A 23,820-nucleotide genomic window follows, 5' to 3' on the forward strand; every position below is an offset into this window, starting at 1 on the left:
AGTAAAAGATGGTGCACATTATAGAGATTTATCACATAATTGTTAAAATTGTGTTTAGTCTCCCCTTGTATTCCACACTGGGACTTCATTATATGCTGACAGTTCTGGCCCTCTAGCATTGTTTCCAAGTAGATTTTGATTTAAGGTTTAGAATATCCAGTGGGCTTCATTAGTGACGTTTTCTTACTTTGTTTCATAATTCCAATTTTGTGTAGCCTTGATAGAATACAGAATATAGGTTAAATACAGAATCACCATGTAAAATTTCTGGGAGAAGCTAAAAATTCTAAACCTATGTTTTGTGTAATGATGTAGCATCAAGCATGTTAAAAACAGAGGCTTGAGGAAGCAGTGGGTTTCCCTAAAGAAAACGGTACAAATTTTAGTAAAAATATCAGGCAGTAAATCACCATGTAGGCATTTGTAGCACGAATAACAAAAACCCAGAGACAGATATGAGGTTCAAGCTAAAGACCAGAAAAGCAAAGCAGTCAATCACTAGAGAGACCTTTTACCTCTACGAAATCTTCAGACCGAAGGGGTGAGATCCTGTCTCCACGAATCCTCAGACTCCACACCACACTGAGTGCCTGTCTTCCCCTTTATAATCCTCTCTCTGCCCAGCCATATTGCTCCTGTCTCTACCTCCCTACTGCATGGATCCTAAGTGCTGGAATCATCTTTGTATGAGATCTGTTTCTCTTTTAGACAGATTTAATCTGTGAAGCCCAGGGTGGTCTTGAACTCACAGAGTTCAAATCTGCCTCTGTCTCCTGAGTCCTGGGATTAAAGGTGTGTGCCACCACTCCCTGGCCTGTATGACTGACTAGTATGACTGCTTTGCCCTCTGATCTTCAGGCAAGCTTTATGTATTAAAGCACAAATAATATACCACTCTAGGCATTGGCCCATATAGAGTCCATCCTCTCACTGCCTTCTCCAAGATGTAAGTTCTTACATTAGCCTTCAGATTTATGAACACCAGCTAAGGGTAGCCTTCCTTAGCTACTAAAAAAAGTTAACACAGGAGAAATAACTTCTTAGTTGCAATTTAACTTTGCCATTAAATTAACACCGTGGAAATATAGCAGTTCAGAAAGCTGTTTCTTACCCTAAAAGACGACTTTTAGTGGGATTTATCATGTTTATATCTCTGGAAATCTTTATTACCAGGGCTTTCTCCATAATAGTTCAACAATATTAACATGTGTCCAAAAGCATCTGATTTCTGAGTTCTGCTGAGTCACTCTTTACCGGCTATGACACCACTCAAACATGCAGTGTAACAGAGTAGACTATTTCATTTTAATGCTCAGAAGTTAGCAATTTATGAAAATGGTATAAAATTGATTGTGGCCATGGTTACCCAGCTGAGAAACTGAAAACTAATTTTGTGCTTTATGTGAGTGCAGTGGTACGGTGTGCAACAATCTGTTGATTTTTGAAAGGTGTCATGTTTTCATTTCCTACAAAAGTAAGATTAAAAAAAATTGAAATCATGATGTCACACTAATACCATTCTTTTTTTTCTCTTTTTAGGATCCCATTGTTAACTTTGAACTCCCAATTCACTTGGAGAAATGGTTTCCTCGCCATGTAATAAAGACCAAGCGGGAAGATATTCGAGAGCTCATTTTGAAGCTTCATTTGCAGCAACAGAAGGGCAGCAGTAGTTAGTCTGTGCAGACATGGCTCATGCTCTCTAAATTTACTGACAAGCAGCTTACCAGCATTGTGTCAGCTTACAGAGAAGAAAGTAACTTGCAGTAGTTTATAAATTGTTGAAATGTATATGGTATCTTGTTTGAGACTTCAGGCTTCACAGCGGAAGGTGTCATAGACACACTTATAAGATAGAAATTAAAATTTCATAAATATATTTTTATGATTAAATATGCTTGGATTATGCAATAGCATATGTAATGTGGGAATGTTTTCGTAAGTAATAAACCTATGTGATCTGTACTTCCACATGACTGGGTGTTGATGGGAGGTGGGTTCTCCCTGGTGCCAGCCCCAGTACTTGTCAGATTTGTTGGCAAGTCACATCATATTGTAACTCTGTTCTTTGCAGCTCAAGCATGCAGTATGAATACTGTGTATTTTTTTTAAAAAAGAACTTAGTATCAAGGCTTCAGAAAATGCCATTCACGGCATCCCTTCTGTATAGTATGAAGAAAAGGAAAACCATTAGATACAAAGTTACCCTTTCAAAGTGCAGCTTATTATTCTCAATTGCTATGTGCAATTTCTCCACCCCAACTGTCCCCTCCCCTCCTTCTTTACATGTCACATAGAGAGGTCTAAGAAGTGAGTTCATTTGTTCAGATAAAATGTGGAACACATTTTAAGTACCAAATTTTCAAAAATTATGTAGCTAAGCTTTATTAATTTGGGGTATAGCTATAAAAATATTCATTCCTACATTACCCTAGAATGTGTGTATACAGTTTCTATAAAAGATAAAATTGGTGTCCTCATAATTTTAACAGAGAAAATACTTTTAAACTTCTATTTATTATTTAGAACCAAATATGTAATTTTATAGTTTGGTTACCCACTATTCATTTGCAAAGCCAGATTTCTCATTTCTTTTATATTTTTAAGTTATAGTTTCTAAAGATTATGATCCCCCAGGGATCTCATTCATACAGCACCCAATATTTTATTAAATATTCAGGTAACAATTCTACTGAATTTATGTGATGATGGTGGTATTATCTATTAAACGTTTTAGAATCTTATGCTATCAGAAATATTTTTTGGGAGATACGATCATATTGTTTTCCCAGATAATGGGTTTTAGAATATTATTTTAAATATCTCTTGGATTTACAGCTATAACTGTTGTAAAGCATTTGAAACAAAGGCAATTTAAAATAAAACTTAAGAAGTCTGAAGGTTTTATTTCAAAATCAAGTGACTTGGGGTGCCAGTTAGCCTTAGTGTCCTCAGATTTTGTTGGTTGTCTCTCTTTGCACTGTTCAGGATACATGGCTTTTGGAGATTTTCCATGAAAGTGCTTATTAACTGCATATTTCATTTCCAACTTATGTATGTTAGCGAGAAACTTTTTTTTTAAAGTGGCTGTTAATTGTTTTGTACATCTAATTTTGGAAAGCAAGTGTATAAGAGATCTTGTAGTTTCTGACCTTTTCTGTTTGTGTGTTTTTCAAAGGAACACCACTGTCCATCATGTTTTGGAGACTGTTTAAAGTTTGTTTTCCTAAATTCATGTAGAAATAATGATTTGAGGATGTCAACATTTTATATTAAACATGTTTTCAATTCATTAAATTGAGGTGTAATCTTTTCTTAAATATGAAACACTGCTAGAAATGGGTGATATGATCACCTCTTTGATGGGTAAAAGTTAAATCACTTCCTGTGGTGGTGGATAGCAACCAAAACTCTAAAAAAGTGGTATAACTACCTCAGGATGGATATGGGGAGTATATAGGAAACATAAATATTTATGTTTATTATGCTAGAATTGTATTTTTAACTATTGTGTACTGTATATACCATGTAATTGGATGTTTAAATTTTTTTCACATTTTAGCAGGTATACAGTTAATTTGAATGTCTTTTTGTTTAAAGGAAAATAATACTTCAAGTTGAGCAACTTAATTAGAGAAGTGTTGCCCAAATCTAGAATACTCCCAAATCTGAAGTGTTCTGAGCATGAGCATGACATAACAGGTGGAAAATTCCATTCTTACCTGTGATGGGCGACAGTCAAAACACAAAAATATCACATACAATGAGCTCAGGATATGTATGAAGAGTAGATATGAAACATACATGAATATCGTGCATAGATTTGGCCCCTTCCCTCAAGATTTAGCTATGCATTTGCAAATATTCTAAGATCCAACACATGCAACTCTTCTGCTCCCAGGTATGTCCCATGATACCCAGCTCCCACTAGCTCCCATCACCTAATGGCAGTACACATGTGAAAATGCACGCCGGGGTCATGGGGCTCAGTGGGTCAAGGCATTTGCTGTGTGAGCCTGGTGTGCTAGTTTGCTTTCTGTTGCTGTGGTAAACACGATGACCAAACCAGCTTGGGGAGGAAAGGGTTTGCGTCATCGTTTGCTTACAGGTCACAGCCCTCGAGGGAAAGAAGTCAGGGCAGGAACTTGAAGCAAAAACCATGGAAGAACACTGCTGGATCAATTCCTCTGCCAGCATTTTGCTAGACACACAAAAGACAAAATTTTTCCTTTTTGAAAGCAAATCCTTAACTTGGTATTTATTAATTGAAAGTTTTATACATTTTGATTTTATATCCATTTACTGTTACTCTCTTCTAATGCCTGTAGCAAGCTTTCTTTGGGGCCTCAACCAGCTCCCAAATCCTGACACGAAAACTTAGTTGTGAATTAGTTCCTTACGAATGTTTGGCCTTATGCGTGTTTCACTAGCTCTTTCAACTTAAATCATCTTGCTTCTTTTCATCTGTTTGTCTCAGGACTTTTTACCTTCCTTTCCTTCTGTTTTGTTTATCTTACTTTCCTGCTGTCTCCATGGCTGGCTGACAACTGCCTGGCTGCTGGTCCCAGTCCTGTTCCTAGGACTGTCCCTGTCTTTCTCCCTTCTCTCTCCAACCTAGATTTCTCCTCCTACTTGTTCTTTGACCGCCAGCCCTGCCTGTCCCTCTCCTACTTAGCTATTGGGCATTTAGCTTTTTATTAGACCAATCAGGTGCCTTAGGCAGCAAGGTGAAACAAATGCACCATATCTTTCCATTTTTAAGTAATTACAGCATAAACAAATGTAACACACTTTTACACAATTAAAGTAATATTCCTCAACGTAAGCAAATGTAACACACCTTTGCATAGTTAAAATAATATTCCATAGCAAATGCTCACAGTGCCATTCCTTTTGTTAGCCAACTTCATGCCCTTTTTATTGTTTATTAATAATTCCCTGGTCTAATTACTGCTTCCTGTTGGAGCATGGATGTGGGGGCCATCCACTGGGGCATAGTCCTCCTTTTCATTTAGCTTTTTTTTTTAAATTTTTAAACATTTTTTAAAATCTTTATTTGTTTAGCTTCTCATTACTGCCTAGCCCCACCTCTCAGAGGTGGTACTGCACACAACAATGGGCCAAGCCCATTGTTCCCGTATCAGTCAGCAGTCTAGATAACTCCCCAAGGGTCTCAGGTCAGTCTGATCTGGGCAGTTCCTCAAATGAGACCCCCTCTTTCCAAGTGACTAGTTTGTATGAACTTGACCGTAAAAACTAACCAGGACACAGTGACCCAAGTTTGGTTCCTGGAACCCATGAGAAGGCGGGAAGAGATGGCTGATTTTATAAGTTGTTCTCCAGCCTCCACATTTTGCTGTGCCCTGCTCACTCACATACATGTTATGTACCTGTGCGCACACAGATGAATACACTAGTCATAAATTAAGAAACGAGCTCTTTTGTTTTTGAAAGCAAACACTCGTTTCTGGACAGATAAACAAGTCTAATAATTTGGTAAAAATAGAGTTTCTTTGAGAGTGGGTGAAGCTTTGTTAGCATAGGATATTGGTGAGAGGCAATAAACAGTGAAACGCATGCTAAGGGCTAGAGATTATTTGTAGAGAAGATCACAAATTTTAATTTAAAACTCTTGAGATTGGGGTGGAGGGACGATTTTTTTTATTAGATTTTGTAAGTCCTGCTCAATCAGGTAGTGCCTGAGAAAGTTTTAAACGTCTTAGAAATCACCTTTTATTTAGTTATGGGGGGGGGTTCAGGAAGGGAAACGCCTCAGTGTGTCATAGAGCCGTCTTCATCCTGTTCCAGTCTGTTTGTCTATCCTCCATGCCTCCTCCGCAGTACAGAATTGCTCACTCATGCTGTATGTCTGCTCCATTAACTGGCATATTTCTGTGGGATTTTGTAAACGCTGCCCATGACATGTCATCGTGTGTTATCACATGTCAGAAGACAAGGTTCTTTGTATATGAGGCCTCCTGTCCCCGTGGCCTATGTTTATTCAAATGTCCTCATCTGTAAAAGTGTATTCTTTTCGGGAGACTGGAGAAAGCAAAGGGTCAAGAAGACCTCAGTTGAAGATGTACTTTACTTAAAGTTACCATGGTAACAACAGTGTGTGGTATTTTTCAACAAGGTATATGTGGAACCAGGTAATGGACTATTGTTTTGTGATGTGAATGCCACTTTGAAACCCAAGTCAGAACTGATTGCCTGGCTTGGTTTTGCTTCTAAATAGGTTAATCATTCTCATGTGTTCATTTTAACTTGATTTTCGACATAATTTGTAACTGCAGCATTTCTAGTCCCAAGCAAGTGATGCTTAATCTCAGTCTGTTATCCAACATTTTGCTAGACACACACTGGTGTGGGAAGTCCTTCTGTATATGTGTTGCTTTTATTGGTTAATGAACCAATAAGCTGCTTTGGCTTGCGATAGGGCAGAGTAGAGCTAGGTGGGAAAACTAAACTGAAAGTAGGCGGAGTCAGATGGAAGCCATGGAGCTGCCAGAGGAGAAACGTGAGCCGACAGCTGGAACCTCATGCTAAGGTCCCACCTGGCCGCTCCATGGCTTCTCCCTAACTTTGCTTACTCTCTCTGTATATCTCTTTTAGCCTGGCTTTACTCTGTTTAGCCATTGGCCGAAAGCAGCTTCTTTATTCATTAGCCAATAAAAGCAACACATGCAGAAGGACTTCCCACATTAACACACACACGCACACACTAACTCTTTCCTCTTTTGAAAGCAAATACTTCATCTCTCTCAACACCCCAGTACCCTCCCTCTCACCTGACTTCATGACCTTTTTTTTTATGTTGTTGTTGTTGATTGATAGCTCCCTGGTCTAATTTAATGCTTCCCATGTCAGCATGGATATGGGGGCCTTCTACTGGAGCACTGACAGTCTACTAGTGGCCATACCCCAAAGGAGAGTGACATTCCCCCAGCATCCAGCCACCAATTGCTAGTAACTCTTTCACCAAGGGTGGGATCTCAGAGGCCTGTCCCCACTCATGCTAGTATTCTGGTGATTATTCATTTCCAAGTAACACTTAAATTGCTACTCCTGTTTCTAAAATGCCCTTTGTAACACTTATGCTCAAGGAATAATCATACAGAATAATTCATCCTTCTGTTCCTTCCTAGAAATTTGTATAAAAGTTTGATTATTTTTATCCCACGTACACATGGACTACAAGGCCATCAAATGCTGGAAACGTTTTGCATTTGAGAAGGTTTTCTCAATTTAAGTACAGCAGTGTTTTTCAGACTGCCTTGGTTCTCAGGAGCTTTTCATTCTTTGCAGTAGGCCAACAAAAACAATAATTCCCACCAGCATTTGTTAATTCAGATGTGTTCCTGTGTTTGCAATCATCAACAAATATATAAGACATATCCTGGAACTAGCTCTTGTAGACCAGGCTGATCTCGAACTCACAGAGATCCGCCTGCCTCTGCCTCCTGAGTGCTGGGATTAAAGGCTTGTGCCACCACCACCCAGGGAAAATTTTTTAACTTTTCCTCTTTTATTCAAGTTTTCAAGTTTCTTAGCAATACTAGCATTTTATAGGTATCACTGTGCACTAAAGCTTTTTAGAAGGGCTGGAAATATTTATTTGAGGCTGTCACATAATTGATAATCTCTTCCCATGCCATGAGAACATTGACAGTGACACAGTTAAGGATTCTAAGGGCCACGTGCTTTAGATAGTAAATGTTTTTCAAAAATTTCATCAGAATATGTAAAACTAATTTTTTTTTTAAATAGTAATCCCAAGCTCCCACGGGGACTTTTTGGTTAACTTTGTTGCTTTCTATTTGGTTAGGTAGATGAAAATCTTTACTAGTAAAGAATTTTATAAGATTCCATTTGGTGGAGGACACCATTTGTCAACTAAGAGTTCTTCATGTTCATGGTGAATATCCTGTGAATGCCGATTTGGGCTATGTTGAACTATTTTATCCCAAGAATATGCTGTTATTTCCTCAGGACACAATGGGAAGGCCATCAGAAGTAGTCAACTCTAACCAATTTGACAACAGTTCTACGGCACGAGGCCAAGGAAATACCTCACTGTCTACAGAACCCCATGAAAACAGCCCCTAAAATTCTTGGTAGATACTTTCTCCCTGCTATCTTGCCCGCTCTGGCTTTTTCATACTGCTTCGAAAAAAATCGTCTTTCTGCCTTTTTCATGGTGAATTCTTCCACTGCCGTCTAAGATGGCAGGAACTTCATGTTTGATGGAAAACTTGGCAACAGTTATTTTTAACATTGTTATGTTGTACGCTCAATATTTGCCAGGCGGTATTTTAAGTCTCGCTGTGTGGGTGAAATGAGTTGATCAGTTAATTCTCTCAGGAGCTCCGCCATGGGCTCCCTTTATTATTCCTTCACGGTGCACAAGGAAGAAGGTAAAGGAAGTGGTTACAAAGGATTTTCTCCTATGCAGGAAAATGAGCACTTCTGGCTTATAGGTCTTTGTCTTAGGAAAACACAGAGAACGTGTAAGTCTACCACTTCTGACCACGGAGTCAGAGCCTTGGGAGAAAAGGGGCCTATGAAGCACACTGCAAAGGCAGGGCTTGTAAAGGGAGGTGGGGCTTACTAAGGCGCTTAGGTGGCTAGATTAGAATTCTCTCTGCCCATCTGTCCTAATTAGCTTACCTCCCTGCTTCCATAGTGTCCCTGTTAAGTCAGAAAAGAAGCCAGAGCTACTCTGAAAGGACGAGTTTTTCTTTTCTTTTTTTTAAACTTATGTCAGTTGACAATGGTTGTAGAGTGGTTGCCCGCTCCCAGACATAGACTTTTAACCGCGAGGCTTTTTCTTGTTAACGTTTGTTAGTGGAAACCTCCAAACTCCGGGTGCTAATTTTGTCATCTCATTTCTTTGGTTTTGGCCTAAGTGATTATGTTTCTTCTTTTAGGGAAGATTTCTCTGGGTATTTTGATATTTTTTGTGGCAGGAGGAAACCTTGTATCATTCTCAGGTAATTCAAAACTAATACTTGTTTTCTTGAGTACCTTTAATATAGTCAAAATAGTAATATTTGACATTGCTGTTATTGGACAATATGACTATTAGTCTTTACTATTGCTTTTTTGAACTGCTTTAGATTTAGAAATCATCTTACCCACAGGGCGGGAGACCCTCACTGCTATTGGGGATGGAGAGGGAGGAGAGGAGGGAGTGGGGTGAGTGGGAGGGTGTTGGGAGGAGGGGCGGAAATGGAAACTTTTGTATTTTAATAAACTTTGAGAAAAAAAAATAAACTAAGCAGAGAAAGAAAAAAAAAGAAATCATCTCCCATGATTTGGGTAATAATTCCTAGTTCAAAGCTTATATCCTTGTGCTGAAATTTGGTGTGTACTTTATTTTAAAAACAATCTTGAATTAAAGGATTACTAGGTAAATGGGAAAAAGCTTGAGTACGTCTTCCTTCGATGTGCACGCGTGTGTTTCGAGCATTGTCTGAAAGGTTTAACTGGAGCAAACGTCAGCTTGTCTCTCTTTGCTGCCTTTTGTCCTGCCTCTTCTTCCCGGGAAGCCCCCGGTTCTGTTTCCAGGCCGTTCTCCGTACTAACAGACTATCTTTTCTTCAGAAGTGATACAAGAACCCACGCGTGCAGTCTCCCTGCTCCTGCCTGAGAAGTCCATTGACCCTTCCCTGCCTCCCAGAAACAGGCAGTTTTTGGAGCCCACAAAGGCAGAGAGCAGGTGGCTGCTTAGAAGGCGGAGATCGATTCTGTTCCCAAATGGAGTCAAAGTTTGCCCCAACGAAAGCGCTACGGAGGCGGTGGCCAACCACGTGAAGTATTTTAAAGCCCGAGGTAAGCAGATAGCCAAACCCTTGGACTCCTTCATGATACTCAACCATCACATTTGTTTGCGCTTTTATAGTAAAAATGTGAAAATGAACCAAATATTAGTGAGAAATGGGTTTAGTCATGTTAATATAAATTGAGAGAAAAGTGTAAATTATTGTAATAGAAAATATCTATTTTTTTAGTGTCATTGAAAGCACTACTGTGTTACTGGATAGATTAAATATAATTTTTTATTTTTCATTGTGGCAATTTACCTATACATACCCACAGCACATATTTAGAAACAAAGACTCCCGTGCTTTCCTACTTATTTTATAGATGAAAATATAATGGGCTTCTTGATTGTGTACTTTGGACATGCCATAGATGACTCTTCCCTCAGGGGTCTCCCCTGGCTTTTGTCTTATTGATTAGGCAGTATGATCCTCGGATCCAAATCTTCTGCCATGTGTATTCACACTATGTTTCTTACACTTGCTAACGTTCCTTAATTGAACACTGTCCATATGCCTCAGACATTTGAAGGATTTATCAAATTTTGCTTTTTATGTATTCAACAGCCAATAAAAAGTGCTATTATATGATTGTGATGTTACTAAGCTAAATGTAGAGATTGATAATGAAATGATTGTAAAACCAGGACTGTCCTATTAAACATTCATCCATTTGTTTATTGGGCACTCACTACTTCCCCTGGCACTAGGTTGTACAATTGTTTTTCTCAGTTGCTACTTCATTATCTTAGTTTTCTGTTCCTCAACATTCTCTTCTACACTACAGTTTTTTAAAAAATAAAAATTTAATGGCAGTGAAAACATTTCATATATGTAGTGTTATACGTTAATATAACGTGGCACAGTGTTTTAGCAGCCCCTGTGAATATGCTAGTCTTGATTGTATTTGAGGCTATTACTTGGGAAATAGCTCTTCTCTTCCTTTTTCTTTTCTTTTTTTTTAAACAACAGAGTTTTTTTTTTCTCTGTGTAATAGCCCTGACTGTTCTGGAACTTACTTTGTAGACCAGGCTGGCCTCAGAGATCCACCTGCCTCTGCCTCTCAAGTGCTGGGAGTAAAGGTGTGCACCATCATCCTTGACCTGGCTCTTCTTTCATTTGTTAAAAGGGAATTATAGATCTAGAAGTATAATGTAGGACCCTAGGTAGGAAGTGAACTTGCAAAGTGACTGAGGACATGAAGGACCAGAGAACGACAGTGGGTCATGTATCAAGATGATTTACACCGGCTGGATTTTAACTTTAAATAGAACAGAATGTCCAGCTGCCTCAGCTGTCTGTTCCACAGTAAAGAGGAAGGGCCAACCATTAGGGAATCTGTTTCTGTTTTGTGATTGTTTTGCTCTTATTTTTATAAAGTCAAGAAGTACTGCTAAAAATAAGAGGTCAACAAAAAGAAAAAGGAAACATCCTTGAAATAATGAATTCAAAAAAACAGGTGCTGTTATTTTTGGGTTTGAAAAGGAACCTTGAAAATATACATACAAATAACATTATACATACTAAACAATTGTACTTATATCTTTAGGAATATACACATACATCTCCCCCCCCCCCGTGTGTGTGTAACAACAATTAATGAAAAAAAAGGCATGAACTTGATTGAAAGAGAGCAAGGAAGGGTATGTGGAAGTATTTGGAGGGAGGAGAGGGAAGAAGGGAGAAATGATAATTACATTACCCTTTCAAAAAACAAAAGAAATAATTAAAAGATTAGAAAGAGCAGGGACCTCAGAAAAGTAAGTGGTTGACCCAGGCATTATACTATGGTTATTATTATGATCATGGTAGAAAACAATACCTCCTATGCTTTTGAAAACTGGGGAAGGGTTGGAGATAAGGTTTAGTGTTAAGAGTGCAGATTGCTCTTCCAAAGGACCATAGTGATTTCCAGCACTATGTGGTGGGTCCCAACCAACTGTAACTCTATTCCCAGGAGACCTGGTGCCCTCTTCTGGTCTCCTTGGGCACCAAGCACACAGGAGGTGCACACACTTCTATGCTGGCATGTGGTCTGGTTTGGGCCTGCATGCTGCCATAACCACTGTGAGCTCCTGTGTGCAGCTGCCCTGCTCTGCCAACAAGATAATGTCTCCTTGTAGTCATTTCACCACCTCTGGCTTTCTACCCCCTTTCCATAATGATCCCTGGGCCTTGGAGTTTTGCAATCCATCTGTTCCCTTAGGCTAAGCAATCACTGCTGGCACTGCCATTGCTCGTGGTTATCCTCCAGACTCCACGCTAACACCTAGTACTGAAGACACCACACAACTGAATCCCAGAAAATGGCAGAATCAAGCTGGTACCGACCTGAACACTTCATCCCTTCCTATCCAGCTTTCATAGTGCTGGACAGTGCTATGCACACTATCGGAAGAAACGGGAATCATCAGTCTTAGCCACCATGCAACAGACTTCCCTACACTATCCTGCTGTGGGAACTCTGTTCCCAGACATCCCCACTGGTGCAATAGTGGCATGAACATCATGGGAGCAATCAACTACTTTTTTTGTTTCCTTTTTTTTTTTGGTTTGTTTGGAGACGGGGTTTCCCTTCATAGCCCTGGATGTTATGGATCTTGCTCTGTAGACCAGTCTGGCCGAGATAATCACTTTCTTTTTTTTCTTTTTTTCTCTTTCTTTTTTAAATTTTTTTTTAAATTTATAAAAGTTTATTAATTTATAAAAGTTTCCATTTCTGCCCCTCCTCCCAACACCCTCCCACTCCCCCCACTCCCTCTCCTCATCCCTCTCCATCCCTAAGAGCAGTCAGGGTTTCCTGCCCTGTGGGAAGTTCAAGTTCCTCCCCCCTCCCTCCAGGTCCAGGAAGGTGAGCATCCAAACAGACTGGATCCCAAAAATTCAGTATATACAGAGGAAACAAGTTCCAGTGTCATTGTCAATGGCTTTTCAGAGAGACCCCGTGCCAGCCACATTCAGAGAATCTGACCACATTCAGAGAATCTGGTTGGATCACATGCTCGTTCAGTCCCAATCCAACTGGCCTTGGTGAATTCTCATTAGATCAGTCCCCTTGTATCAGTGTGTGAACGCACTCCTCACAGTCCTGCCTTTCTTGTTCATGTTCTCCTTCCTTCTGCTCCTCATTTAGACCTTGGGGGCTCAGTCCAGTGCTCCAATGTGGGTCTCTGTCTCAATCTCCATCCATCAACGGGTGAAGGTTCCCTCTGGTCTTGCCTTCTTTGCTCACGTTTTCTTTCCTTCTGCTTCTCGTTTGGACCTAGGGAGTTAAGTCCAGTGTTCCAATGTGGGTTTGTCTCTGTCTCAATCTCCATCCATCGCCAGAGGAAGGTTCTATGGTGATATGCAAAATATTCATCAGTATGGTTATGGGCCAAGGTCGGTTCAGGCACCCTCTCCTCTGTCCAGAGAACAATCTGGAGATCTCTCCTTGGACCTGGGATCCCCTTTATAATCAAGTCTCTTGTAAACCCTAAAATGACTCCCTTAGTTGAGGTATATACTTCCCTGATCACATATCCATCCTTCCTCCCTCACCCCCATCCCAATCCCCCGAGCTTTCCCCATTCCTTCCCTACTCCCTTCTCTCTAACCCTCTCCAACAATCCCCCCCCCCATGCACCCGAGGTTGCCTGGCATTCTTGTCTACTTCCAATCTCCAGGAGGATAACTACATGATTTTCTTCAGGTTCACCTTCTTATTTAGCTTCTCTAGGATCACAAATAATAGGTTCAAAAACCTTTAATTATGGATAGAATCCACTTATGAGTGAATACATACCATATTCCTATTTTTGGGTCTGGGTTACCTCACTCAGTAAAGCGTTTTCTATGTCCATCCATTTGCATACAAAATTCAAGATGTCATTGTTTTTTTACCGCTGAGTAAAACTCTAATGTGTATATGTTCCACACCTTTTTAAACCATTCTTCTATTGAGGGGCACCTAGGTTGTTTCCAGGTTCTGGCTATTACAAATAGTGCTGCTATGAACATAGTTGAACAAATGCTTTTGTGGTATGATAGGGCATCTCTTGGGTATATTCCCAAGAGTGGAATTGCTGGGTCCTGAGGGAGGTTGACTCCCAGTTTCCTGAGAAACCGCCACACTGATTTCCACAGTGGCTGCACAAGTTTGCATTTCCACCAACAACATTAATCTGACCACTTTGAACCAGATAGAAGAGAAAGTGGGAAGTAGTCTACAAGACATAGGCACAGGAGACCACTTCCTAGGTAGAACCCCAGTAGCACAGACAATAAGAGAATCAATGAATAAATGGAACCTCCTGAAACTGAGAAGCTTCTGTAAAGCAAAGGACACTGTGAGTAAGACAAAAAGGCTACCTTCGGACTGGGAGAAGATCTTCACAAACCCCTCATCAGACAAAGGTCTGATCTCCAAAATATACAAAGAACTCAAGAAACTAGATACTAAAACTCTAATTAACCCAATTAAAAAATGGGGTGCTGATCTGAACAGAGAATTCTCAACAGAAGAACTACGAATGGCCAAAAGACACTTGAGGTCATGCTCAACATCCTTAGCGATCAGGGAAATGGAAATCAAAACAACTATGAGATACCATTTTACACCGGTCAGATTAGCTAAAGTCAAAAACACCAATGATAGCCTATGCTGGAGAGGATGTGGAGACAGGGGAACTCTCATCCATTGTTGGTAGATAATTACTTTCTAATGGACTTTAAATCTCACACCACAGGATAAAACTCATACCTGGCACCATTATAAGGGCAAGCTATAGCCAGACACATCATAGGCACCTACTACTATTATGCTATTCCATGGGCACAGTGATTAATGACTCCTAATGACTCACCTTGATACTAATAGATAGATACTACCTCTCAGCCTCATCTGACAAGCTTCTATCTGCAGTAGATGTGGGTAACACAGAGACCCATAACTGACAAGGGGCAGAGAATAAGATATTCAGATGACAAGGAAATTTTTATTCAAGTAAGGAATCTATAGAATGGAAGAAAACATTAGCTAGTTAGATATCTAACAAAGAATTTAGATCTAAAATAAAGAACTCAGAACTTCAAGAAAAAAATCATATAACTCAGCTGGACCAAGAGGTACATGACTTTAATCCCAGAAGTCAGGAGGCAGAGGCAGGTAGATCTCTGTAAATTAGAACAAAATGAAATGAATGCACAGTTTACCGGAACCACTGGGGTGCTGCAAAGACAGCTCAAAGAGGCGAGGTACATCTGCAGGAAGCCCACAGACGAGCCATCCGTACCTACTAGGAAGAACAAGTTGACATTTTCCCGGTGGCTCTGGAGGGTATGGGAACTCAAAAAGCTGAGTGTGGTTCTATTTGCTTAAAGCTTCTTTGCAGGAGTAATGTTGGATGGGCTGAAGCCGCCCATAACTCTTTCATGAAGTATATATAGCACTGCCAGATTCAGAAATAAAAATGTAGGTCATTCGGTTAAAACTTGAATTTCAGCTGAACAACAAATGATTATTCTAGTATTGGCGGGACCCTTATAATATTTGATCTGTAGGTTTGCTGGCTCTGTGTCTCCAAGAAAGTTCTTCTTTTCTTTCCACACACACACTCCAAACACACACACACACACACACACACACACACACACACACACACACACACACCCCACACTGTTTGAGTGTTTTGTTCATGTAAGTATTGTAAGTATGTGTACCATATTTGTGACAGATGCCCATGGAGGTCAAAGGAGGACACCAGATTCCCTGGAACTGGAATTACAAACTGGTGAGCCACTGTGTTAGTGCTGAAAACCAAAACTGGCTCCTCCTCAAGACCAGTAAAGACTCGTAATCACTGAGCCGTCTTTCCAACCCCCCGGAGAATTATGCTATTTCTCAAAAATACTTTAAAATGTCTCACTTTTTATCTCAGGCTTACCTGAAACTCACCATGTGCCTCAGGATGGCCTTGAACTTGTGACAATCCTCCTGCCACAGTGTCCCAGGTACTGGGATTACTGTCACAAGCCATTAAGCACAGCAAACTTCTATTTTGTTACCATTGAAATGGGAGTGATATTAGTAATAGTAATATCTTCAAAGGGTCTTAGTAAGCACTAAGACTTGTAGGGCCTTTGATAATCCTAAGAAAGCAACAGTATTGCTGATTGAGTGGGAGGAACTTATTGCTTATATTTTGTATTTTTTTTTCAAGACAGGGTTTCTGTGTAGCTTTGGAACCTGTCCTGGAACTATCTCTTGTAGACCAGGCTGGTTTTGAACTCACAGAGATCCACCTGCCTCTCTGCTTCCCAAGTGCTGGGATCCTTATAGTAAAAATGAATTTTACTATTAACTATTAATGTATACAAAGACGTCAACTATTATTGTGATAGGATTATATTAAATGTGTAGTAAGATCCATGTGGGAGGTAGATTACAGATAAAACAACTCTATTCACGCACATACACACAAAATCTAACAAAAGAAGCTCCTAGCTTGGTCTCTATTGCTGTCATAAACACCATGACCAAAAGGTTTACAAATGTTATATAATTTTTAAATTATAATACACTATTGTATTCTGAAACCTCGTTGTAATTATTTACTTGTTCAGAGCATCTTAAATTGGCTTCCTTAGGACTTGTGCACACAGCTCTATTGTGCAGATGAAGGAAGCTTTACTTCTTTCCTGATTAGATGCCTGCTCTGTCCTTTCCTTGTTGTCCACAGTAGCTGACTCACTTTCCTTATTGACTTTGGTTGGACTTTCTTGTGTCTTCATCTGTTGTGTGGCCCTGGACCATTCCCAGAGACTGTCAACAGTCGTCTTTAAAGTAACTTTGGCCCATCTGAATTGAAAGTAGATTTGCATAGTTTTATGGTTTCTGATGCTGGACATAAAACTCTGGGCACTGCATTTCAATAGATTCTAGACACAAAATATTAACTTAAGAGAACAAATTTACTTTTGACTTAACTGTATGGTCAATTTCTCCTTCATTTTATATCAGTAAGTACTTGGATTGTTTACATTTTTATTTTGAATAAAGCTGGATAGGCATTGAACAATGTATATGTTCATACTGTGGTGACATATATGTTCATATCACCATGCCTTCACCCATGAGGGTCTGAAACTCTGAAATATTGACCCAGTGTCAATCTTTCCTCTCTTAAGTGTGCTCGTAGTGATGCAAAAGCAACAGATATGTTAATGGCCCTTCAGATTTTATGCTTTGGGATGGTTGGCCAGTACGTTTAATTAGTTTTTATTTTCGCACAGCAAAGTTTTACAAATATTATATAATTTTTAAAAATTTATGTGTGTGTGTGTATGTGTGCATGCATGCTATGTGTGTGGGTGCATGCAGTGGCCAGAAGAAGGTGTTTAACCCCTTAAAGCTGGAGTTCCAGGCAGTGATGAGCTGCCAGATGTGGGTGCTGGGAATAGTACTCAGGGCCTCTAAGAGCAGCAAGTAATCTTTTTAGAAAATGTTTACTTTTTATCCTATATGAATGAGGATTTTTTTGCCTGTGTCTGTGTCTAGTGCCTGTGTCTAGTGCCCTTGGAGACCAGAAAAAGGCACTGGATTCCCTTGAAGCATAGTTAAGTGTGACTGTGGGTACCATATGGGTGCTGGGAACTGAATTACATTCTTTTGCAAGAGCAACCAGCCAGTGCTCTTAACAGATGTGCTATCTCAAGCCTCCTGGATATAATTTTTACTTAATGTGTTTCTAAAACCAATGAAATTTTCAGAGTAGTTACAGGTTCAGAGAAAAATTGAGCACAATGCCCATAAAGTTAGTGCAAAGTTCCTTAAACTCTCTAGCATTAACATCTTATATTAATACAGTATGTTTCCTACAATTGATAGTCCAACACTGGCGCATTATTAACAGGTTCATAGTTTACACTGGAGTTCACTGCGGTATGTATTCATTGGGCTTTGGTGAGGGTACGATGCTGTTTCCCAACGATAACAGTGTTATTCAGAACAACTCCACCTAGTCGTAGCCCTCCTTCCCAGCGTCTGAGGAACACTCTTCTTTTTGCAGTCCCCATACTTTTGCCTTTCTGTGAATGTTATTGGGCTCATACAGATTAGTTTTGTTGATTTGGCAATATGCATATAAGTTGGCAGTATGCATAGTTTTAATGCTTTGAAATCTCATTTTGAAATAATAATTGAATAATATTCCATTGTGTGGATTTGCCAGAGTTTATTTTCCATTTTTCTGTTGAAGGTCGTCTTTATTACCTCCAGGCTTTGGCAAGTAGAAATAAAGCCATTTCAAACATGTTCACGCAAGTTCTTGCACAATCATATTTTTCTCTTTGCTTGCGTAGATGCCAAGGAGTGCACCTGAACTGGATTTGTTTCCTTTTTCTGTATAAAAATGAATGACTCTTATCCCCTGTTTTCAAGGATGAGTTGTGTTTGCTGGAGAGTGACAACTCAAAGTGAACATTCTCTCCCTGGCTTACAGTGTGCCCTCAACCAACAAACCCTGAGGGGTTCCAAATGCTCCTTTTTAAGTGTCTAATAAGTTTTCCAAAGAGTAGATCACATTCATTTGCATTTCTGCATTTTACCCCAAAACCCTCCCAGCTCTTTTAAAATGTCATTCTCTCTCTTTTATTTTTTTAAAAGTTTTTATTCTTTGAAAACTTCATAAAATGTACTTTGACCATATTATTCCTCCTCAGCTTCTCCCAAATGCCCCCACCTCTCAATTTACCCAAGCTCATGTTCCCTCTCTCTTAAAAAACCAAAACCAAAACCCCTCAGGTTCACTACTTCTGGCTATGAAGCCTGCCCGGGAATGGGGTTGGTATACCAGATGGCACTCTATTGAAGAAAACTGACTTCCCCTCACACCAGCAAATGAATGCCAATAGGTCTGAGCTAGAAGCAGGACTTTGTTCTGATCTCTCTCTCTATGCTGGGGTTTCGTCTGGCTTGTGCAGGTCTTATGCATGTTATTACAGCCGTGTGTTCATATGTGCATCTGCGTGTTGTGTTGGAAAGCAGTTTCCTTAAAGTAATCCATCTCTTCCCGGCTTTCACAATTTTTCTGTCCCCTCTTCTGCATAGATCCTCATACCTTGAGGGGAGGAATGTGATGTAGACATCCCATAAGGCTGAGTGTTGTGATGTTTCTTCTTCTCTGCATGTTGACCAGTTGTGGGTCTCTGTATTAACTATTATCTATTGAAAGAAGAGGCTCCTCTGACAAGGGCTGCTCTGTAGGTACAGCATTAAGTCATTAGGCGTCATTTTACTGCTGTGTCCAAAAGCATCATTATCTTTTGAAAAGCTGAGAAGTCATGACTTCAGTTAAAAAAAAAGGAACTTAAAATTACAGTGTCTATTAATAAAACAGATTCAACACAGTATATTAAATCTAAGTTCCATTTTCATGAGACATAAGCAGGGAATAAAAAAATAAACCAGGAGCATATTCATTAAGAGGTGAGTTAATGTCCCTTATAAAGGAATAGTTGGAGAGCACAGGTTTTTTTCAGAACTGAAAAGTTTGAGCAGGATGTTTTTAGCTGAATGCCATCCTCATGACCCTCCAGAAAAGATGATATGGCCAAAAGTGTTTCAGAGAAATGGGAGTGAGTTGTTCCATGGTCATCCTGAGACCCACAGAACATGTTTTCCTTTTCTACACATCTCTCTCTACTCTCCAGTGTGCCAGGAAGCCATCTGGGAAGCCTTCAGGACGTTCTGGGATCGACTTCCTGGGCGTGAGGAATATCGTTACTGGATGGACTTGTGTGAGGATGGAACCACAAGTGTATTTGAAATGGGCACACAGTTTAGTCAGTCTATGGAACACAGAAGCTTAATCATGAAGGTAAGTGTCACAAGGAAGAAAGAAATTGTTAAATTGTTGTAGGCATCATTGTATACGGCTAAAGGAAGAGAAGATAACATGGTTTAAGGTTTCTGACTGAGCTGCCCTAGGCTAGCTTAGTCTTCTAGTCCTAGCTCTAGCCTTTCATAATGAACACTGTTAATCCAGAAACAGCAGCAGCCCTGTTTATAGATGTAAATGTATCAAAATAATATTATGCAAAAATTCAAATACAAGGATCTGTGTGGGTTAAACTTTATTGCCAAATTGCTTTATATGTTCATTCAGGATGGATCCTAGTCATTCTAAATAAGTTAGAGGATATAGTTCATTTAGCACAGGTAGTGAAGTATGAATTCGTTTTAGTTCAATTTGTTTTTATTTGTGTGTATGTATGTGGACGTGCATGCATGTATACACACATGTGCCGTGTCAGACATATGGAGAGCAGAGTTCAACTTCTTGGAAGTCAATTTTGTCCTTCCACATTGTTTTTTATGCAAGGTCTCTCTTTTAATTTTTGCTTCTGCACAAAATAAATGAACTTCCGACTAATTCTTCTGTTTCTCCCATCCTGCCTTAGGAATCTTGGAGTTACAGATGCAGACCACTGCATGTGGCTTTTAAAACATGAGTTCTGTATTAGTCAGGGTTCTCTAGAGGAGCAGATCTTCTAGAATGGATCTATATATTAAAAGAGGATTCCTAGAGTGACCTACAGCCTGTGGTCTGGCTAGTCCAACAATGGTTATCTGCCATCAGTAAGTTCAAAAATCCCATAATTGTTCAACATGAGGATGGATGTTGCAGCTGGTCTCTATGTTAGAATCTCAAAGAAAGAGTTTCTAAAACCAGTGAAAGAGTGGTTCAGCAGCAGGACAGATAGACTTGCCAGTAAGAGTGAGGGGAAACAGGCAAGAAACCAAGCACTTCCTTCTTCCATGTCCTCTTATGTGGGCTGTTACTAAAGGGTGTGGCCCAGAGTTAGGATGGATTTTCTGACCTCAAATGAGCTGTATTTAAGGATGGTCTTCCTAACTGAAGTTTTTCTAAACAGGAAAAATCCCTCACAGGTTTGTCCAGCTGTATGGGTTTTAATTAATTCTAGACATAACTAACTTGACAACTAAGATCAGCTATCATAGGCTCCAAGGATCCAAATCAGGTCATCAGGTTTGCAGGACACATGATTTTACCTGTTGAGCCATCTTGCCAGCCATGTTTGCTATGTCTTATTATCAGAAATTATAGAAATTATTTAATGGATATTTGTTGGAATAAAATTATAAAAGTAATAGCCACATGTATTTTTCTACTCCCTGCAATCTTTGAAGTTTAAGAATATCATTTTCAAGTACTGGCTGCAAGTATTACATACTGAAAATAATTGTTGGGTGAATAGCTAAAACCAGTTGTTTAAGTAGGTCTGAAAAATTATTATTAAATGAATAGCTCTGAGTTATTTTTGTTTGATTCTTATGAAATAAGAGTGTATCTAAAAGAAACAAGATGAATCATCACATTCTTTCATTTTTAAATTTTATTACTAGTAAAGAAGATGTACTATATTCTTTTAACATTTGGTTTTACAATAGTGATCTCATTAAGTGGGAGAAAGTTGGGTAGGCGGATAGTTTACTAAACATGGGTGGACCAAAGACAGATTTTATAGGGTTATAAACATTTTGAAGACGTGCAAATTTTTTATGTGTTTAAAATGAACTCATCTATTTGCCATGGTGTGTCACAGTTCAAGTCAAGACACGGTGTCTGCCTTTTCTCTGCCATATTTATAACTACTTCATTTTACAAGTTATGAAAATAGATGCATCATCCATGCCTCCCATGTCTTAGAGCTAATAGACAGCAACCTTACAAGGTGTTCTTCATTTTGTAAAGGCAATAAATAAATTGCTTACCCTTTATTACAAAATCATTTGTAATCCAGAAACATTTTTTCCCCAAATTTATATTTTTGGATATGAATATTGTTCAGCAGCACAGAGCTTGGTATCATGTGCAAGGCCCTGTGTTTGATTAGCAGCCCTGCAAAAACAAAACAAAATTCTCAAAGCATGTTTTCCCCTGTGTTATGGAGCTCCCATTCCAGTTGTTATTGACTCAAAAGATTTCCACAAAGAAAAGAATCATGTATTCATATTTATATCATCCCTGTGTGATTCAAATTGTGTCCACAATACTGGGTCAGCAACTAAAGCAAGAAATATATACAAGGGGTTATTAACTTAATAACAGAGTTTTGTGATGTTAGACTAAAATGTGTTGCTTACAAATGGAACTTTAGTTTTAACTTGAAAGTCTAGGAAATACGCTTCAATGAATACTTACAGTTTGTAGATTAGACAGGCGATGCGCTGTCTGGCTTGAGTCTAAAGGGGTAAATGTGAGTTTGCAGAAAAGAAGAGGTTGGACAGGCCAGATGCAGGGAACAACACTACTGTGTTCATAGGGAATGGTTTGGGCCAGTGTAGTAGAGGTGATGTTAGAAATGACAGGTCAGACGGGAGAAGGGGAGAGCTTTAAGAGGCTTGGATTTGGCTCTGTGGGTGACGGGAAACTTCAGGGTTATAAGGGGATAAGACAATGGAGCTGGCTTAAAAGCTTAGACTTAAAAATCCACATTTATTTATCATTTATTTAATAAACTGTGAGAGTGAGAACAAGAGAGAGAAGAGAGGGGGAACTATGGCACTTCTGTACGAGTTGGTTCTTTTCTTCCACTCTGTGGGCTGTGGGAGGAAGGGCTTTCACCTGCTGAGTTCTCTGGCCCAATTTTGAACTCTTAAAGGCTGTTTGAAGGGCTACAGAGAGTCAGTTGACAGAGAGACCAGGTAGGAAGCCACTGAGGCTCTTAACCAGATCATGGGACAGAGAAAGAACATGATGGACAAAAGTAAAGAAGTAGGATTTGTGGGGTTCTTGTAGTTGTCATTTTCTTTGGGTCACCAATCAACTCCCAAATAAAGACACCGAGACTTATTATTAATTATGAATGCTTGGCCTTAGTTTACGCTTGTCTCACTAGCTCTTTTAGCTTAATTTAACCTGCTTTGCCTTGGGGATTTTTTACCTTTCTTCCATTCTGTATGTCTTACTTTCCTGATTCCTCCATGTCTGTCTGTCTGGTCCTAGTGTCTCCCTGGCATTTCTTTTTCTTTCCTATCCCCCTCTCCAGGCTAACTTCCTCTTCCCACTTGCTCTCCCTGCTCAGAAGTGCTGTCTATACCTCCTGCCTTGATATTGGCTGTTCAGATTTTTATTAGACTAATCTTAGGCAGGCAAGGTAAAAAAACAGCAACTCCTCTTTACATTATTAAACAAATACAATAAACACATCTTTACGCAGTTAAATATTCTACAACAGTCTGTGGCAGATTAGGTGGGAAAAGGATAGGATAATAGTGCTGGAAGCCTCCCAGTCCCTGATGGGGGTCAACAAGATCAGGGCTCAGGAAGGAAAGTCACTGTACTCCTTGCAGATGAGGCAAGGAGGGTGAAGTTACTTTGAAACGTTCATCTTCACTGCTCATGAGAAATGTGCATTGTTTGATGTTTTCGTATGAAGCAAAGGAGGTGGTCTGGGTTTTTAATTATAGAAATATTCACCAGCTTTGACGTGGTGACTGAATGCATGAAGGGGACAGATTATTTTGGGAGAGACCATAGAGGAAGAAAAGGAGCAAATTACTTAATGATATCTCAGAGTTATTTAGGTAATTTTTTCCCATTCAATAGATGAGAACACCGATCCTTTGAACCAGAAAGAACGTGGGGTTTGTGCTTATAATTGGGAGAAATGGGAACTTTAAACTAGACCTTCTGGATCCATCTTAATATTCTGTACACTCTTTCTTTTGGTAGTTTTTTTTTGAAGTAAAGAGTACACAGGAACATCAGGGCACATAAGCAGAGACAGAATGCTAGGATGCTTGCATGGTTATAGAAACAAACTTAACATCGTTAGTACCTGCTATTAGTATTCAGGCATCTGTGCTGGCCTGATCTTGGGGTGTACATCCTCAGCTGTAGCCACTAAGAGCATCTCCTATGCACATTGACTATACTCCCCTTTAAAAGGGCCCTGTCCACCTCCTATCTCTCCCTCTTTCTCTCTGTGT

At 39.5% G+C, this 23,820-nt stretch overlaps 2 protein-coding genes across 8 annotated transcripts in view; both read left to right on the plus strand.

The window, feature by feature from the left end:
* Positions 1–3,297, plus strand: part of Senp7 (SUMO specific peptidase 7) — a 115,532-nt gene extending 112,235 nt beyond the window's left edge. For all 7 annotated transcript variants that reach the window (XM_087900824.1, XM_087900825.1, XM_087900830.1 and 4 more), the window contains one exon: positions 1,540–3,297. In XM_087900824.1, the coding sequence (XP_087756950.1) occupies positions 1,540–1,677 (138 nt within the window). In that variant the 3' untranslated portion in view covers positions 1,678–3,297. The remainder of the gene's footprint in view (positions 1–1,539) is intronic.
* A 5,077-nt stretch (positions 3,298–8,374) lies between these two features.
* Positions 8,375–23,820, plus strand: part of Impg2 (interphotoreceptor matrix proteoglycan 2) — a 66,898-nt gene continuing 51,452 nt past the window's right edge. Inside the window, exons 1-3 of the mRNA XM_087897814.1 lie at positions 8,375–8,600; positions 9,607–9,834; positions 19,515–19,681. Of these exons, the coding sequence (XP_087753940.1) occupies positions 8,375–8,600; positions 9,607–9,834; positions 19,515–19,681 (621 nt within the window). The remainder of the gene's footprint in view (positions 8,601–9,606; positions 9,835–19,514; positions 19,682–23,820) is intronic.

Source organism: Myodes glareolus, chromosome 2 (genome assembly GCF_982192425.1).
Source record: "Myodes glareolus chromosome 2, mMyoGla1.1, whole genome shotgun sequence".
NCBI lineage: Eukaryota > Metazoa > Chordata > Mammalia > Rodentia > Cricetidae > Myodes > Myodes glareolus.